Source organism: Aquarana catesbeiana, linkage group LG01, assembly GCF_042186555.1.
Source record: "Aquarana catesbeiana isolate 2022-GZ linkage group LG01, ASM4218655v1, whole genome shotgun sequence".
In the NCBI taxonomy this organism is placed as follows: Eukaryota; Metazoa; Chordata; class Amphibia; order Anura; family Ranidae; genus Aquarana; species Aquarana catesbeiana.
In genome coordinates this window covers 399,413,108-399,433,109 of record NC_133324.1, presented here as the reverse complement: position 1 = coordinate 399,433,109, position 20,002 = coordinate 399,413,108, and the positions used below count along the sequence as shown (strand labels likewise).

At 40.1% G+C, this 20,002-nt stretch overlaps 1 protein-coding gene across 1 annotated transcript in view; it reads right to left on the bottom strand.

The window, feature by feature from the left end:
• Positions 1-20,002, bottom strand: part of DMRT1 (doublesex and mab-3 related transcription factor 1) — a 165,454-nt gene that overhangs the window by 54,255 nt on the left and 91,197 nt on the right. The window contains exon 4 of the mRNA XM_073634890.1: positions 7,785-7,950. Within this exon, the coding sequence (XP_073490991.1) occupies positions 7,785-7,950 (166 nt within the window). The remainder of the gene's footprint in view (positions 1-7,784; positions 7,951-20,002) is intronic.

The window sequence follows — 20,002 nt, the reverse complement described above, 5'->3', positions numbered from 1 at the left end:
AGTTGCACACATAGGAATGTAACAAAAAAAAGTTATGTCTAAAATTACACTGTACTGAGTTGCAACTAAGAGAAATTAGTTAGTACAATCTATTGCTACATCCGCATAAGAAAATCTAGTACCTATGGTTGTGGGCGAAACACGTGACATTCGCAGCTCTTAACAATCCAGTGTTTGGTGTCTAAATGGCCCATTTGTGGAAGTAATGGAGATGGAGGAATCTGGTTAGCCATATGTAACTACCAATTATTAAAAGATCAATGTCAGCACAAAAACGTCTGAGGCATCCAGCTGTGGACTAGGTAAAGGTGGAGTGCTAAAAGGTTAAAGGATAAGCTCACCTTTACAAAAAAAATAATAAATGCCCATTTTTTTCAGGTAAATAAAAACATGCATTTATTATTCTTTTGTAATGGACCTGTAAAGAATTGCACCCACAATCAGCAGATAGTGGGTGTAATGCCACGGTCCTATAGACTATGTATTTGTCTGGCCGTCCCTCCATTTTGCAGATTGTGACAGCTAGCTGAGGGGGGAGGTGCAGAAGATCCCCGCTAGCTGTCACAATGGGGGATCGGAGGCGTTACAAGTTACACCCATAATATGTAACATGTTACAAAAGGTGAGTATCCTTTAAGAGTAGGACATTTGGAGAATCCATATGGTTAAAATGACGTTATTACCAAAAATCCTTTACTTTTTAGGTCCTTGCCTATACCTGTTCCCCGTGCAATACTTACTCATTTTCAGGCAAAGGTAGTGCGTTATATATGGGGCAATAGAGGGCATAAGTTCTCAAGGAGAATTTTATTTTATCCCAAGACGCAGGGAGGACTGGGGTTACCCGATTTGTTTAAATATTATCAGGCAGCTCACCTCACACAACTCTCCGTAGTTTCCTCTCGATATGTTAAAACAGACTGGGTTCATATGGAGAGGATGGCGACCCCTGGCTATACGTTAGACTATCTTTTCTGGAGCGCTCCTAAAGATTGGTCTCCCATCCTAGCACCCACTCTGTGGCATTGTGGGATAGACTCCGCTCGAACACTGTCTTGGTTTCTACTTTTCGCCCCCTAGCACATTTGTTTAATAATCCGGATTTCCCTCCAGCGCAGGACATTAAGGCCGTCAAGGGGCTTTTATGCTCCGTCATTGTACGGAGGACCTTTAGATGCCTCTGTCAGAGCGTTTTCATTTTTTTTTTTAATTTCTACTTTTTTAAGCCTGACCAATATCAGGTAACTCCGTATGAAAAGTGGTGCCCGCAAGATGCAGATCAGCGTGGGGGTATTTCCCTGGTCTATGGGCTGCTACTGGGTTCTCACCCTAGACTCCCCTATATGGAGGACTGGGGTACCGATTTGGGAGAAGAAAGGGACCCGGAGCTTTGGCACATTTGTTTCCTGAGATCTTACAGGGGTATCATGAATGTCGCCTTGATAGAGGCAAATTTGAAGGTGCTCACCCATTGGTACCAACCCGGCTGGCCAAAATGTACCCTTCTGTTTCGCCTTTGTGTTTCTGAGGCTGTCAGATGCCGGGGACAATGTGCCATATCTGGTGGGAATGCCCTAGAATCTGGAGTTACTGGAACGGAAACTTCACATTGACTCGTAGAGTAACAGGACAATTGGTTCCCCAGACTCCACAAATAGCACTCCTTAATACCCCTGTGCCTGGGCTACCTAAATACTTACAACTATTGATATTCTTTATCTTGCTAGGAGCTAAAATGACTCTTGTCAAATTCTGGAAACAATCTACGGTGTCCCTGGCAAAGGCTAAGAAAAGGGTCACCTGGATTATGTAAACTGAGAATATTGTTAGCATCTTGCAGGACACTGTTGAACAATTCCAACTGACCTGGGAGCCGTGGGCCACATATATTCATATCTCCCTGGTACATTAATTTAGCACCGCTCTCTGAATTTTTGGACTAATATATTTCCTGACCCTGGCTCAGACCACCCTTCTCTATTCAGTGCTCTTTCTTCCTCCATTCTTTATCTTCTTTCACACCCTTTTTCTAAAGTATGTTTGGTTACTCATATGTTCATATTGGCACCCCACATCTTTAGCACCCTGATTTTGGGGCAGTCTTCATTGGGCTTGTCTCCCTCAGCTAGTTGTATTGGGTGATAAGGATCTGGCCTTTTTTTAGGGGGTTGATACCTTTACTGTTTAGGAATTGACATTGTGGGTTTCAGTATCTTATGTTTCATATATGTTTTTTTTTATGTCTTCCGCTGATGTCGGTTCTTTTGTATTGTTTATTTAAAAAATTGTCAATAAATATTTTGAATAAAAAAAGGAGTAGGACATTTATGTTGCATTTTCCAGGTTTTATTGCCAAAGCCTAATTGAACAAGCTGAAGTTAAAGAGGAACTGCAGTCTGCTCACATAATTTGTAATAAAAACATCTTTGCCATTCTGAAGCTTCCCTCAAACTACTTTGCATATTATTTTATATATACTGTGATCCTGTACTTGCCAAATATGCTGCAAAAATCTCCCTCCACTGAGTCTGGCTGCATCCATTTTAACTGTGGGCAACTGAAGCGGTTGCCTGTTCACTTCCTGGATTTACAGAGGCACACCTCAAGCTCTGCAGCTTTCATTGGCCCTCTTATGACTCATCCCCCCTGCCTTCCTGGTAAACTCTCACAAGAGTGAGAGAGAGCTGAGCATGATGTCATAAGCCTAGGCTTTTTACCAGATAAGAAACAGGAAGTGGACTGTATAAGGTATTTACTGGCAGAAAAAAAATGTTTTACTATCCAAAGTTAAAACAACAAGGGCAGAAGATTTAATATGATGAAAAAAATTACTGAAGTTCTGATTTTAAAGCTTATAGGTTACTATACACGGCTGCACCAGGTTCTGGGTGCTCAAGTTTTAGTAAATCTCCCCCACAGTAACTTTAGGACACCCCAGAATTGTTTGTCTAATTCTAGCATCCTGCATTTTCCTGAAAATGCTAATACATGGCTGTTATGATGATCCTCTGACTTAAAACATTTTCTGAAATACTGTCCTGGAAGAAATATGCAGCCAGTAAAGTCGCATGTGTTGCACCACGGACTTTACGAAAACCATTTGGTTAGTAAGAGAGCCAGACAACTGGCCTTTTCATAAGGGCAGGTGAGCAATCACACCCTGTGTATTTCTCTAAACGCATTTCTCTTTCAAAACAAACAAATGATGATTTAGCAGTCAGATAATTGAATGTCCACAGTTAGCTTTAGACTGAAAATAGTTATAACATACTATATTTTAATGAGAATAAACTTAGTTTAAACATTTTTTGGAAGGTGCTCACGTAGAAGGTAAAAAAAAAAAAAACATATTCCACATACAACATATTTTATTATAGGTATGCTTTTACAGCTACTTCATTGTAGAGCAGATTAAAAACATTTTTTGGAAGGTTTTACATGTCATTTGAAAACCTAATTATACATACTGAACACCCAGGCAATTGTCTAGCCCTGTATCAAGGAAATGTAGAATTATTGGTTCATTAATTTTAAGACCAAAGAGAACAAAAAAGTAGAACTCGGAGTATCTTCTCAAGGCAGTGCAGCTATAAAAACTGCAATATCATTGTTATTGCTGAAGTAAATCTCAGAGTGTTCATTTCTTTATGTGAATCGGATGGACATGGTTTATCAGTGCTGCTTGTGGAAAAAAAAAAACTGGCAATTGATGAAAATATGCTGGAAACTGTGTCCTAAAGATAAGCTGTGTTAATTTCTTTATGTGAATCACACAGAGGTGGTTTATCAGTGCTGCTTGGAAAAAAAAAATCTCAACACTGATGGATATATGGTAGAAACTTTTAACTTAAAACTAGCCCTATCAATAATGCAAGAAGTATACCTGTAAATACTTACATTTCCCACTGCATGCTCCTTCAGAATGCTGCTTCATTCAATGCTCTTAATTTATTTAATTTATAGGACTTGTGGAGTTCTACATATAGCAAAATGACGGCTGCAAAGAGGTTTCAATATCCTGACCGGACGTCATATGACGTCCTCAGGATATTAAGCCACTGCGCGCCCCAGGGGGTGCATCGAGGCGGTCGTTGTTGCGGGGTGTCAATCTGACACCCCGCAACACTGATCTAGGTAAAGATTCTCTGACGGAGACTCTTTACCACGTGATCAGCCATGTCCAATCACGGCTGATCACGATGTAAATAGGAAGAGCCGGTGATCGGCTTTTCCTCACTCGCGTCTGACAGACGCGAGTAGGGGAGAGCTGATCGGCTGCTCTCCTGACAGGGGGGGTCTATGCTGATTGTTTATCAGCACAACCCCCCCCTCGGATCCCACACAGGACCACCAGGGAAGCCGCCCAGGACCACCAGGGAAGCCGCCTAGGACCACCAGGATGGCCATCCACACTGGACCACCCAGGTATGCCCCCTAGACCCCCAGGGAAATACTAATCTGTGCCCAGGCAGCTGCCAATGCCCAGGCAGCTGCCAATCAGTGCCCACTCACAATGCCTACCATTGCCAGTGCCACCAGGGATGCCTATCAGTGCCTGATATCAGTGCCGCGTATCAGTGCCCAGCAGTGCCGCCTATCAGTGCCACCCATAAGAACCCATCTTTGCAGCCTTTCAGTGCCCATCAGTGTCGCCTATCAGTGCCACCCATGAGTGCCGCCTATTAATGCCCATCAGTGCTGCATATCAGTGCCACCCTTCAGTGCCGCATATCAGTGCCCGCTCATTGGTGCCACCTCATCGGTGCCGCCTTATCAGTGCCTGTCAGTGCCGCCTTATCAGTGCCCATCAGTGAAAGAGAAAACTTACTTATTTACAACATTTTTTAACAGAAACAAAAGCAAAACTTTAATTTTTTTCAAAATTTTTGGTCTTTTTTTATTTGTTTAGCAACAAATAAAAACCGCAGAGGTGATCAAATACCACCAAAGGAAAGCTCTATTTGTGGGAACAAAATGATAAAAATTTAGTTTGGGTACAGTGATGGATGACTGCGCAATTGTCATTCAAACTGCGACAGCACTGAAAGCTGAAAATTGGTCTGGGCAGGAAGGTGTATAAGTGCCCTGTATTGAAGTGGTTAAAGTCCAACTCCAGCTTTGAAAAAAGAAAAAGTTTACATACAGTGGGTAAAATAAGTATTGAACACGTCATCATTTTTCTAGGTAAATGTATTTCTAAAGGTGCTATTGACATGAAATTTTCACCACGTCGGTAACAACCCATGCAATCCATACATACAAAAAAACCAAAGCAAATAAGTTCAAAAATTAAGTTATGTGTAATAAAATGGAATGACACAGGGAAAAAGTATTGAACATGCTAACTGAAATGTATTTAATACTTTAAACAAAATCCTCTGTTGGTAATAACAGCTTCAAGACGCCTCCTGTATGGAGAAACTAGTCGCATGCATTGCTGAGGTGTGATTTTGGTTTAAACGTATGTCAAGGGCGCTCAGAATGTCAGGACCAGGCAGTTAGTGTCTTTGTTGGATGGATGAAGTGGTCTTCAAACACTTAGGGCTGCACTCATAGAGGGAAGCAATCTCTAATAGAAAACAAATAAAATAAAAAAAGGCGCCTCTAACATCCATGTTATGCCTCTTCTTATCCTTGATTCTGTAAGGGTTTTTAATCTTGTTTGGGGATATTAAAAGTTTTAATTCTGCACTTAGAGGCACCTTTTTTTCTTTTATTTGAGGTGTGATTTTGGCCCATTCTTCCACACAAACAGTCTTCAAATCTTGAAGGTTCTGTGGGCCATTTCTATGAACTCTGATATTTAAGTTTTTCTTCATAGATTTTCTATTGAATTCAAGTCAGGTGAATGGCTGGGCCATTCTAGAAGCTTTATTTTCTTTCTTTAAAACCAACTGAGAGTTTCCTTGGCTTTGTGTTTGAGATCATTTTCTTGCTGAACAGTCCACCCTCATTTCATCTTCATCATCCTGGTAGATGGCAGCAGATTTTATCAAGAATGTCTTGGTACATTTTTCCATTTGTCCTTCCTTCAATGATATGAAGTTTGCCAGTACAATATGCTGAGAAACAGCCCCACGCCATGATGTTCCCACCTCCAAACTTCACTGTTGGTATGGTGTTTTTGGGGTGATGTATTTGACCTCCAAACATGGTGTGTATTATGGCATCCAAAGAGTTCAATTTTGGTCTCACCTGATCAGACTATATTCTCCCAGTATTTCACAGGCTTGTCTACATGTTGTGCAGTAAACTTTAAACAAGCTTCAACCTGCTTTTTCTTCAGCAATTGAGTCTTGCGTAGTGAGCGTGCATACAGGCCATAGCGGTTGAGTGCATTACTTATTGTTTTCTTTGAAACAATTGAACCTGCTAATTCCAGGTCTTTCTAAAACTATCTTCAAGTTGTCCTTGGCTCTTGGTTAACTCTTCTGATCATTTTCACTCCTGTCAGGAATCTTGTGAGGAACACGTGGTCATGGTCAGTTTATGGTGAAATTATGTTCTTTCCACTTCCGGATTATGGCCCCAACAGTGCTCACTGAAACACTCAGAAGTTTAAAAAAAAAACTTTCTCTAGAGCAGGAGTCTCAAACTGGTGGCCCTCCAGCTGTTGCGGAACTACAAGTCCCATGAGGCATTGCAAGGAGGAAAGTTACAAGCATGACTCCCACAGGCAGAGAAATTATGGGACTTGTAGTTCCTCAAGAGCTGGAGGGCTACAAGTTTGAGACCCCTGCTCTAGAGCTTTAGAGCTTTGCCAGTGTCCACTCAGCTGAACTGAAGGTATGGGCCCATAACCAATGGTCTATGAATACTATGCCTGTGTCAAAGAAATTTAGAAGGTTGCGACAAACCATTTACCACTGATTGGGGGGGGGGGGGGGGGTTTACAGTGGTGTGTTGTGTAAAATCTACATAAAAAACAGAATGCAATGATTTGCAAATCTCATAAACCCATATTTTGTTCACAATAAAAAACATATCAAATGTTTAAATGTACCATTTTAAGAAAAAATAATGTCATTTTGAAATTGATGGCAACAACACATCTCAAAAAATTTTGGGGGCAACAAACAGCTGGCAAAGTAAGGCCGGCCATACACAGTTCAAATCTTGGCCAGTTCAGCAGGTCAAACCATTAATCGTCAGGCTTAATGAAAAAATCCATCCTGAAGTATGACATGGAATGAGAGCCTGAACATCCTAAATTTAAAGACTCATATTTACAGTACAACACCCATACTTTTGTCTTTTCTACAATATTACAGGCACTCTTTGCATAGTCCATGATCAAAGAATGTTCTGGCTAATGAAAAGTTTGCCTTTAAACTTAATCAGGTCAATGAGGACAAAGACTACCTGGTGAATGTCGCTAATTTTTATTGGTATTTACCACCTGTACATGTATGTCCTGCTAGCTAAATCTCTATAGATAATAGTTATTTTAAAGATAAGAATACTATCAAAATGCAGTCTGGTGTCTTCACTGGTTCTAGCACTATCCCCTCTCTGATCCTACCACAAGCTTGGAACAAAAGCAGAAGTTTGTCCAGTAAAGAATGTGGCAAGAGGTTGTAATCCTAATTAGAACCACATCTGGCTGCAGTAGACTTAATGAAAACAATTGAATGGACCTTTCACATTGGTGCTTTTTATAATGCCTCCAAAAAATTGTACTTGTTGCCCAGAGACTTTTTTCCCTAGAATCAAAAGTCAATTTAGCTTTAAACTGAGGTACCTTATATCATTTACAATGTTTTATATAATGATCAAAAACTTACCACTTGACTTGACCTCTGCGAAGTTTGGGTTTTCCTCAAATGTGAAGAATGGTGGAACACAGGCAGGAGTGGGCACACCCTGCCCCAGGTATGAAGGATAGTAAGAATGCATTCTGTATTGTGAGCTTGTACTGTGTCCTGCCAAACGGTTGTCAGCACTTTTCATCTGCACAGATGTAAAACACTTATTACAATTTATCAACTGGCTTTTTAAAAGCAATATTATACCTAACAGCAATTAGGCCCCAACATGCATGTCCAAACTTACAAATTGTCACCTTTGCCTGGTTTTTAAAAAATGGTGTGTAGAATATCGTGATAATATCATGCCCCAGATCTGCTTATCAAGTCTTGCTGTCTTTGCAGTGATGTTTCACCTTTTGCAAAATGCATTCCGTATTCATATTCATCTATCTGAAGCAGCGTCAGAGCATGACCAAAGAAACTTTTAGCATCAAAACACATATATTTACCAAGGTAAAAATGGGTAATTTTGACTCGCCAGTAAATTCCATATTTTGGAGTGCAGTACAAGGCACAGGACAGCAAAGACCTTGGATTATTTGCTGCTACCTTCAGATAATTGGAAACTGGCAAAAGCTCTGGAGAAGCTGCAGAGATCCACAGCTCAGGTAGGAGAATCTGTCCACAGGACAATTATTCATTGTGCACTCCACAAATCTGGCCTTTATGGAAGAGTGGCAAGAAGAAAGCCATTGTTGAAAGAAATCCATAAGAAGTCCCAATTGCACTGCAGTTTGCAAGAAGCCATGTGGGGGCACAACAATCATGTGGAAGAAGGTACTCTGGTCAGATGAGACCAAAATTGAACTTTTTGGTCTAAAAGTAAAACGCTATGTGTGGCAGAAAACTAACACTGCACATCACCCTGAACACACCATCCCCACTGTGAAACATGGTGGTGGCAGCATCATGTTGTGGGGATGCTTTTCTTCAGCAAAGACAGGGAAGCTGGTTAGAGTTGATGGGAAGATGGATGGAGCCAAATTCAGGGCAATCTTAGAAGAAAACCTATAGAGTCTGCAAAAGACTTGAGACTGGAGTGGAGGTTCACTTTTTAGCTGGATAACGACCCTAAACATACAGCCAGAGCTACAATGGAATAGTTTGGATCAAAGTTTCTCTCTCTGGCAGAGCACTAAACACATCAGATGTAAATAATAGAGATAAGTCCAGAGTATGTTATGCTCCCTTTGGACTTCACTCATAGCATGCCTTCACTTTTTACAATGTACCTGAATTCCTAGAAATATGCAGTTACAGCAAACATTTTTTTTCCTTTTGGGATAAAGGTTTTACATAAATTAAAGCTGATCATTGTAAGGACCCCTATCATGGTTAAATGGTTTGTTTCATTCCTGTAAACTGATACATCTTAAAGAGAGCTTGGTCTTTTAAAAAACAATTGACTTACTGGCTGGATCACCAGATGAAAATAGAAGAAAGAAAGCCTAAAAAAGAAAATGAATGCAGCCATCACATCTAAAAATTGGTAAGCTCCAATATAATAAATGCTTGCTTTAGGGTTTAATGCTGTAACACTCAGTCACTCTTTGAACTTTTGTAACCAGGACTCTTACAACAGAGAAGCAAAAGAGACAGGAAAATATGTGAAAATGAGCCTAAGCGCCATCTGCTGGTTGGATTTAAAACTGTATAATATTCATATGCAATAGTTCATATTCACCTGACACAAAAAAAAGAGAAAAACTTTCTTTGCATGTAAGTTTTTTTTGTCTTGGCCATACAATTTAACAAAGAAATGATATAATTATATATTGAACCATTATACATCCCCATTAACTCCTGTGCCAAAAATACTCTCTGGGTTGCTAAGGGAGGGTAAAACTGTAAATTAGCAAAACAAAAAAACGCAAATGGGTTTGGCAGAGCTATAATTACATTGGCTACCCTAGAAATAAGAAATTCTATGAGCTGGAATTGTGCAAATTTATAGTCAAGGTAACTTACAGCACAATAAAAAGACTGTTAAAATAAAAGTGTTCTGCTTCTTAGCAAAAAATAATCTATATTACTCTCAGTTGCCTAAAAAGTTGAATCACAGCAGAAGTTTCCAGGACAATAAAACAGCTTACTGGAAACTCTTGCTGTCTATTATAAACTTGAATCACGTACTGCGGCACTAAGGAAAAGAAAAAAAACACCAGACACGAGCTTGAATCATTGCAAATGCTGGCGTGGCTTTGAGAGGAAACATCTATATCTGTCCACGTTGATAGACATACTTAATTAACCTCTGCTATACTGTTCCAAGCTACTATTAAAGACAAAATCATTGACCCATAAACAATATGTTGCCATCAGAATCTCAAATTGCTGTGACACCAAAGAGATATAGCTCTATCAGCAATATGTGAGGAGAAAGAAAATCTTTTATATTACCTGCACCAAGAAATATGGCTTCTATTTATGTCACACATGAGCTGTCAGAAACACTATGATACTTTTAGCATAAATCTGCAGGCTGGAGGACATAATAATACATATTCTATGACTTCTAGACAAGCGGAACAATCATCCAGACAGAACACACTGTATATCCCTCTTCTCGATGATTTTTATTTTTATTCTTCATTCATCCATTTATATCAAGATAAGCAGAAGATAGCAGCTAGGAGAACCATCTTTTTAAAGCAGACTTGTGACATAAACTTGACCAGTCTACCATTAAAGGGCACTTCTAGAGAAAACTCATATTTTAGGTACAGGTATCATTTGGTGAGCTTCAGTTAGCTGATGGTTTCTCACATTTCCTGCAGACTTACGGTAAAACTGAAGGCAAAACATTTTCATTTTGGATAGAGTAAGGGTAGGGTTTTTTTGCCATCTGTGTGCCACTGCGGAGATTTCCCTTCTTGTCCCTTGGAAATCCCTCCAAACCACGGTCACCAGAACTAGTGTGCCAATTGGAAGATTTACCCTTTATTCCTGTTCTGGCGACCACTTAAAATTTGGGACCTTCTTTCACTTTCAGTGATAAAGGTCACCAGGACAAATAGAGAGCCTTTTCTCCAAGATGGGCGGTCCTCAATAAAGCAGAAATTACGTTTCTGCACTGCTACACTGTGAATTCAGGGTGCTGTGGTGATGCCCCTTTGGTAGGAGGTGGAAAGGATACCCTGAACTCACAGTGCAGTATATCCAGTGAATGAAAAAAATGTCAAAAAATAAATTTACTGCGGGGGACTGAATGTCAGTATTGCAGACAAACTAGTTGTTTTTATGTTGGCTTTGAACATAAAAAAAAAAAATCAGTCAAGTTGGGCTTTAACTCCTTCACGACCGTGCTATAGCCAAATGACGTCCACAGCACAGCCGCACTTTGCCAGGAGGCCGTCTTATGTATCGGCAGTGGTCAGTGATCGCTGCGTCCTTCGGACACAATTGATCACAGATCGGGGTAAAGCGACAATCACGGCGGCTCTTTACCACATGATCAGCTGTGTCTAATCACAGCTGTTTACAGGTGTAAACAGGATTTGATGGTTATTGGCAATTCTTCCCTCACGCTGACAGTCAAAAAGCGGCAAATCCACACAAGGGACATCTGCACTGACACTCAGGGCAAGGATCATCAGTGTCCTGATTAACAGCGCAGCCCCAATAGTGCCCACCAGTGCTGCCAATCTGTGCCAATCAGTGCCCACCAGTGCTGCCAATCAGTGCCCATTAGCAATGCCCATCAGTGCTGTATATCAGTGCCCATCAGTGCCGCCCATCAATGCCGCCTATCAGTGACACATATCATTGCCCATCAGTGTCGCCTCATCAATGCAGCCTATTAGTGCCCACCAGTGCAGCATATCAGTGCCCACCAGTGCAGTCTATCAGTGCAGAATATCAGTGCCCACCATTGAAGCATATCAGTGCCCATCAGTGCAGCCTCACCAGCACACATCAGTAAAGGAGAAAAATTACTTATCTACAAAATTTTATAACAGAAACTACGAAAAACTTTTTTTTTTGTTTAGAAAAAGTAAAAAACCCAGTGGGGATTAAATACCACCAAAAGAAAGCTCTGTCTCAAAAGAAAGTGTTCCATGACCACAAAATTGTCATTCAAAGTGCAACAGCTCTGAAAACTGAAAATTGGCCTGGGCAGGAAGCAGGTGAAGGTGCCCAGTAGGCAAGTGGTTAAGGTATTTCCCCCTGACGGAGTTATCATTTATGGTCCCATCTCACTCCACATGTCACAACAGGGGTGTTCACACTGCTGTTGTTGCATTCTCTATGTTGGTAATGAAAATAAAAATATAACATGGAGCCCTTATCAACCTGGCACAGCAGGAGTACAAAATTCAAGCCCACAAATGTTCCTGTTTGTCACTGTTAGGTGGTTTAAGATTATGCTTACACTTTAAGGTTTTTCATGCAGTAAAATCCATGTTTTTTACTGCATGAAAATGCATTTCAAGTAGCAATTCCATTGATGCATAAAAGGACTAGATATAATATATAGAAGTAACCACAATGACTAAGCAGCTTTACCTACCTGCAGGATAGTCACAGGTATTGCTGTAAACAGAAAGAGGAATTTTGACTTACTTGTTTATTCCATATCTTGAAGTACAGTACAGGACAATGGTTTGATATGCAGACCCTGGGTTATAGACTGCTACCTTTAAGTGATTGGACACTAGCAAAGCTAGTGCCCTCTGGATGTTTCCCACACTTTGTCCTCAGTTGTGTACTAACCAATTCAGATTAATACCAGGACAGAGGGGAGGGTGTCCTGCATCCAGTACTGTACTCCAAGATATAGAATTCAAGTCAAAGTTACTTTTATCTTAATGATAAAGTACAGAACACAGGCTTGAAATTCATAGACACAAGGCAAACAGGACTGTGCAAACAGGCCCAACAATAACAAGTGTCAACAGATCCAACTCATTGTGCTGCTGCAAGAATCTTGATGCCAAAAGCTGATTGGATGTCCACCTGGTAGAACTTTGAAAAGGTATACACAGAGAACCAGGTGGCAGCCTTACAAAGCTAGGCAACAGAGGCCTGATATCAGAATGCCCAGAAAACACCTACTAATCTGGCAGAGTGAGCACATGTGTCCTTCAGGGTGTAGGCTCTTGAGATAATCTTTTCCTCCAAGCGATGGTAGATCTTGAAGCAGGATGTCCCTTGCAAGGTCCTGGGGGTAAAATGATAATGGAGTGCTGCTTCCTGAGAGGCTGTAGCTTTGAGGTAGACGTACAGACAGTAAAGAGCAATCTCCTTTAGGTGCTTTGGAGTAGGGCACATTGAAGGAAGGACTATGTCTTCACTGAGGTGGAAGCTGACACCACTTTGGGAAGAAATGATGATCCTGGGCGCAAGACAGCCTTGTAATTGTGAGGAATGACTCCTTACAAGAGAGCCAGTAACTCAGACAAGGTTGAAGCCTGTCCCTTAAGCGTATTAAAGGCCACATTCTGGTCAAGTCCTGATTGTAGGAAGGCCATAATGCAAGTGATCTCTTGGATTGGAATGCCTGTATTCACACCAAAGAAGGATTTCAAGATACAGTAGATCTGTCTGGAAGTTGCTTTCCTTGCTTTCAACAATGTGGGAATGAGAGACTCAAAGACTCCAGTGTCCCTCAATACTTGGGCTTCAACAGTCATGCAGTTTAAGGCCTGTGAGAAGCGGAATGCAACAGGGGGCCCTGAGATTGCTGGCCTGTCTGATTTGGAAGTTTGAGTATGTCTGTGTACCAGTTCTTCTGGGCCAATTTGGTGCAATGAGAATTATCAAATTCTTCTTTTGTTCTATTTTGCAGAGCAGTCAAGGCAGAATTTATACTTGAGGAATGACATGGATTAGCCTGAACTGAGACTAGGAAATTATCAGAGCATCCAATGCCAGTGCTAGAAGATCCTTGGTCCTGGCCACAAACAAAGGTAATGTGTTGAACCTGAAAGCCAGGATATCCACATCTGGAGTCCCCCATCTCTGACAACTCAGGTCGAAGATGTCGGGGTGAAAGGCCCATTCCCCTTAATCAAAGCAATGATCTGCATTCCATTTGTCTACTCCTGGGATGTGGACAGTGGAGACAATAGGCATCGTCTATAAGATAATGAGGCTGCACAACTCCTCGTGCCCCATTTGGGATTGAAGTAGGCCATAGCCATGACATTGTTTGAGTGAACCCTGATCAGGTGTCCCCAAATAAGGGGGTCCAGTGTTGCAGAGTCATTTTTATTTGCTCTGAGCTCCAAGATATCGATGGGGAGAGATTGGAACACTCTCCTACACCCCGAGAGACTGGCATCTGTTGTTATTACCTTCCAGTGGTATGGTAGAAAAGACTTCCCCAATGCTAAGGCTGAGTTATAAATCCACCAAACTAGGGAGTTTCTTGCTTGGTTGGATAAGGAGCATAGGCAGGTTGAGGATTCTTGGATGTTTACTGATGCTAGGTATTGCCCTAGTCTTAGAGAGGCAATAACTGAAGTTACAGATTCCATTAAAAACTTGTAAGTACTTAATTAGGAATTTTAGGTCCAGGGTAGGATGAATACCCCATTGGGTTTTGGTACTGAGAACAGGTATGAATAGAATATTTTGAACCTATTCTCCTAAGGTAGACTAATTCCTGGAACAAAAGATGGTTAATGGCGTTCAGCACACCTAACTGACCTTGAGATTTTGACTGGTTTGAAAGAAGGACACAGCAAGGGGGTACCGTTTTGAACCCTATTTTGTACCTGTGGGTTCAACCACTAATTGAACACACAAGTCTGGGATGTCTGTGTTCAAGAGAAACCAAACTATAACAAATGCCGCCCCGCCCGTCCCCCCCTACCACCACCAACACCATTTCTAGGAGTGAGGACGCCCTTTCATTGGGAATAGAGCTTTGGGTTAGACTTGATGAATTTTGTGTTCCAAATCTTGCGCTGAAATGAAGGGCTGAATTTAAGCTTAGCAGTTGAAGCCTGCATAGGTGTTTGGTGTTTTAAGGAGGTAGATGATCCTGAAGAAGGGAATTTTTGAACGTTCCTCTGGCAAGCATAGGGCGTAAAACTGTAACATCAGATTTAGTCCCCATAAGACTGGCAAGAATGTAACCTGTTGGGATCTATGTATCGTGGGAGCGTCCTAGGATTTGTAGCTTTTGGAATGATATCTTTGTTCTGTTGCATAGTTACAAGTGTGAGTTACAGGTGTGTCCATTCTACAAACACCCCAAATTGCCCTTCTGAATGTCCTGGTTGAGCTTATACCTAATAGTTTACAACGCTTGATCTTCTTCATCTTGTTGGACGCTAAAATACTATTGCCAAATCTTGGAAGCAAACCTTTGTATCTCTTACATAGGCAAAGAAAAACATTATGTGGATAATGTTACACAAAAAACTTGCAAGTGTCCTTCAAGATACTGTTAAGAAGTTTGAAGACATGGGAACCCTGGGCACGATACCAGCAGATTTCCTTTGTGCCTTAATGTATGTTTTAGTGTTCGGTGGGGGCAGTGTGTCTTCTCTACTTGGCCACTTCTGTTGTCCTTTTTTTCTTTCTTATCTCTTTTCTAGCGTTTTTTGGTACCCAGGGTCATCGTCGGTACCTTCTAAATACCTTGGCTGGAATCTCTATGATGACTGTTGGTTACCTTTCTGTCCCTTCCATTTCTATACATTGTGTACGGTAGCATAGTTATTGGCTCAGATTACAGTTTTTCACAATAATTGTAATTTGAAAACTGATCCCTTGAGCTCGGTTTCCACCAATGCTATCAGTGAGGGTACACCCCTTTGGGGTATTTATGGAGTAGAGTTTAGAAATAGGATAAGCATCTCCAAGAAGGAGAACGCAGGTGTAGACCGTCTTGTAGCAAAGTCCTTGTGACAAAAGGGCAGGAGGTAATGTCTGATTATCTTATAAAGGGCTCTAGGCGTAAGTGGTGGTAAAATGTATAACCTATAGTGTGATGTAACACCTGGTCATCCAGCTGAAACTTAGCTCTGAGTGATTTAATTTTAGTGCCAAGTTTAAAAATTTTACACTGTATAGGAGAATACATTTCAAACACTGTTCCATTGTCCTGACAGTCTAGACATCCAAATGTATATTATTCAAGATACACAAAATTAGTGTTCCATAATGGAGATATTATGTCTCATACTTGTTGAGGGACTACAGTAACAGTCAGAGAAACAGGGTGACCCTGCCTTACCTGTCTGTGTGGCTGGTTCCTAACTACAGTCCAAGCTTCGCCCATCACAGTGGGCATACTCCAGAAGGGTTCTTCAAGGTCGGGGTTCCATAGAATGGACTAAGGTCCTTGATCTGTAAAGTGCCCTGTGGCCATCTACATGCACGGCACCAAGTGCCGAGGTCAGTGTCCATGTAGGATCCAGTGCCTGAAGCAACGTTACAGGCCATCCCCACATTTTAGGTCTTCCAAAGTTTTACAGAGAATGCACTGATCTGGATTCACTGCTTCTATTGTTGTCTTAGAAGATAGTGAAGAGCTGACTGAATAATCCAAAAGTAAAATAATAAACTAGTTAAAGTGTTTTTATATATCTATACACAAATGTTTTGCCTTTCATTTTTATTTTCCTTGTCAAAAGAAGTTTATTGAGTATACAATGTTATAAAGATACATAAAGTAAGTTTACAAGGATCTATAAAGTAAGCTCATTGTTTTACAGTAGGGTTTATATAGGTAAATATCATGAAATTTCAAATATTAAACATTGGGTTCACGTAAACCTAAATTAAAGATATATATCATTTCCTTAGTTACTTTTGTAGGTATTTAAATGATTTATACCTACTATACATATTGTTTACAAGTAGAGTGTATATAGGTCAAATAAATTCTGATAATGAGCTTTAATCGTAAGGTGGAGAAAAGGAAAGAGAAAGAAGAAAAAGGGTTGAAAGGTAGAGGTATGGTCCACAAGGTTGTCCCGCTCGTCAGTTTATTATTCTTTTTAGTTCTCTTTGAAGCCTTAGAATGGGTGTCTCTGTAAGTCATTTAATCTGTTACCATGGCAACAGGACAGAGTCATTGAAGTTTGACAGGAACTGTTGTTTTATCCAAGGATGCCAAAGTTTTTCAAATTTTGGAATTTGATTTTGATCGATGGCTACCATCTTAGCATGGGACATTGTATTATTCATTCTGTGAATTGTTTCTGCTAGTACCAATGTAGGAGATTTCCATGCCTTGGCCACTGTTTGTTTTGCAGCCGTTATTAGTTGGATCATAAGTTTGAATTGAGAGAGTGTTAACCATTCCGGTTTTAGATTAAGTAAAGTTAAATATGGATCTGGTTGTATTATTTTTTTAAATATTTTAGATGCAATCACGAAGACTTCCTTCCAGAAGGTTTGGATTACTGGGCACATCCACCATATGTGTAAATATGTGCCTATTTCTGGGCATCCTCGAAAACAAAGAGCTGAGGTATTAGGTGAATATTTTGCCACTCTAGCGGGTACAAGGTACCAGCGAGTTAGGACTTTATAATTTGTCTCCAGTGCTAAGATGTTGGGTGAAGATGACTTAGATGTGAGCCATATGTTAGACCAGTCTGTGTCTTCTAAAGTTCGTCCCAGGTCCTCCTCCCACCTCTGAACGTAAGAGGGTCTATTAAGATTTGCTACTCCATATAATTGATTATAAAGTGATGAAACTGTACCTTTAGCAAATGGATCTTTTGTACAGATTGATTCAAAAATGGATAATTGGGATAATGGTGTATCCCCCTTTAGGAATGGTGTATAGAAATTTTTGATTTGGAGATATCTAAATATCTCAGAGTTTGGTAGATCATATTTTTCTCTAAGCGATGGGAATGAAAGGAATGATTTAGATGCTATGAAGTCATTTAGTGTCTGAATGCCTGATGTTGTCCAAGCTTTAAAAAAATTTGGGTAGATCCATGCCGGATTTCTGATAAAAGAAAGGAGAGGATTGTGTGGAGATTGTAACTGATATTTGGTTTTTAGTTTATCCCAGAGAGATAAGAAGTGTTTAGTTATGGGATTATGGATTTTAAAGCGGTCTTTAGGATCAAGCCATAATAAATTTGATATTAATAGAGGGTCATTTTCTGAAGCCTCTATAAATACCCATAATGGGATTTCCTGTTTTGCATGGTATTTGGACAGACTGGCCAAGTGTGCTGCTCTGTAGTAGTTAGTAAAATTAGGGTATCCCAGGCCTCCTTTATTTTTGGGAAGATGTAGTGTGTGTATAGGTATACGTGGTTTAGAAGAGCCCCATATAAACGAAGTTGCTCTTTTTTGTACTATTCTCAAAAAATAGGAAGGAATTGGAATAGGGAGGACTCTGAATAGATAAAGCAATTTGGGTAGAATAGTCATTTTGATTGCATTAATCTTCCCTATCCAGGATAAAGGAAGTTGCGACCATTGTTTTATTAGATTTGTGATCTGTCTTAATACAGGAGGATAATTGGTTGAGAATAAGTCAGAATGAGATGCTGTTAAATGAATTCCAAGATATGGGATTGATTTTTCTGCCCATGTGAATGGGAGTGCAGCCCTAGCCGGGATCAATTCCATGTTTGTGAGTGAAATATTAAGCACTAGGCATTTCTTAGGATTAATCATAAGGCCGGATAGGGCTGCAAATCCATCAAGAGCTGGTATTAAGTTAGGACCAGAGACCTGTGGTGATGATAGAAAAAGTAATATATCGTCTGCAAATATACATAATTTGTGTGTAATACCTCCTACTTCAATGCCAGTTATAGTTTGGTTTGTTCTGATGTATTGGGCCATGGGTTCGAGTATAAGGGCAAATAATAAGGGAGATAATGGGCAACCCTGTCGGGTACCTCTTTCGATATTAAAGGCTTCAGATTTGTATCCAGCATATTTTATATAGGCTTTGGGTTTATTATATAATGCTTTGATCCATGTTAAAAAGTGGGGTCCAAAACCCCATTTTTGTAATGAATATTGCATATATTGCCAGGATACTGTGTCAAATGCCCTCTTAATATCGAGAGATAGAAAACATAAAGGGATTTTCCGTTTTTTAGCAATATGTGCCAATAACACTGCCCTGCGTATATTATCGCCTGCCTGTCTGTTTGGCATGAAGCCTACTTGATCTCTATGTATTAATTTTCCTATAATGCTACTGAGGCGTTTTGCTATTATTTTTGCTAATAATTTAATATCAAGGTTTAACAGAGAGATAGGCCGATAATTCACACAGGAAGTATCATCAGAAAGGGGTTTTGGGATCATACAAACAATTGCCATTAGTGTTTCTTGCCGAAAAGAATGTCCATCTAGAAGTTTGTTAAAAGTTTCAGTGAGAATGGGAGAGAGTATTTCTGAGAATGTTTTATAGTATAAAGCCGAGTAGCCGTCTGGGCCTGGTCTTTTGTTAAGTTTTAGGTCTTTTATGGCGTTAGCAACTTCATCTATAGTTATAGGCTCATCCAAACTGTTTTTTTGATTCTGAGATAACTCAGGTAAGGTTATTTTTGAGAAGAAGGATTCAGCCTCTGTAGGATTAAATTCATTGTTTGTCTTGTATAAAGTTGCGAGATGTGAGTGAAATTTATGGACTATTTTAACTGGATTACAAGTGTAAACATTTTTTGATAATTTCAAACGTATTGGTTTGAAAGATTTGTTAGTTGAATTTAATGCCCGAGCCAAATATGTACCTGGTTTGTTTGTATTCATGTAGAAATTGTGTTTGGAGCGTTTGAGGGATTTATCAGCTGACTCAGTGAGAAATAGATCGTATTCCAATCTAGATTTTTCCAGATGAGATTTTGTACTCTGAGATGGATTATCTTGAAATGATATGTAGGCTGCATTAAAATTGAGTTCTAGTTTTTTTGCTAGATTCTTGCGTTCCCGTTTAAATAGTGCCATTTGTCTTTGTATTGTACCACGCAAGACAGGCTTATGAGCTTCCCACAGTGTTATTGGGGAGATGTCTGTTGTATTATTAATTGATATGTATTCCTTTAAAGCTTGTTCAATGGCCATCTGATGTAGTGGGTGTTTGAGCATTATGTCCGGTAAGTACCACGTTGGGTCATGCGCTTTTGGTATGGCTGAGGCTATAGTAGTGTATACTGCATTATGGTCAGACCACGGAATCGGAATTATATCTGATGCAATAATTTCTGGAATCATTCCTATTGTTAGAAAAATATGATCTATTCTGGTGAAGG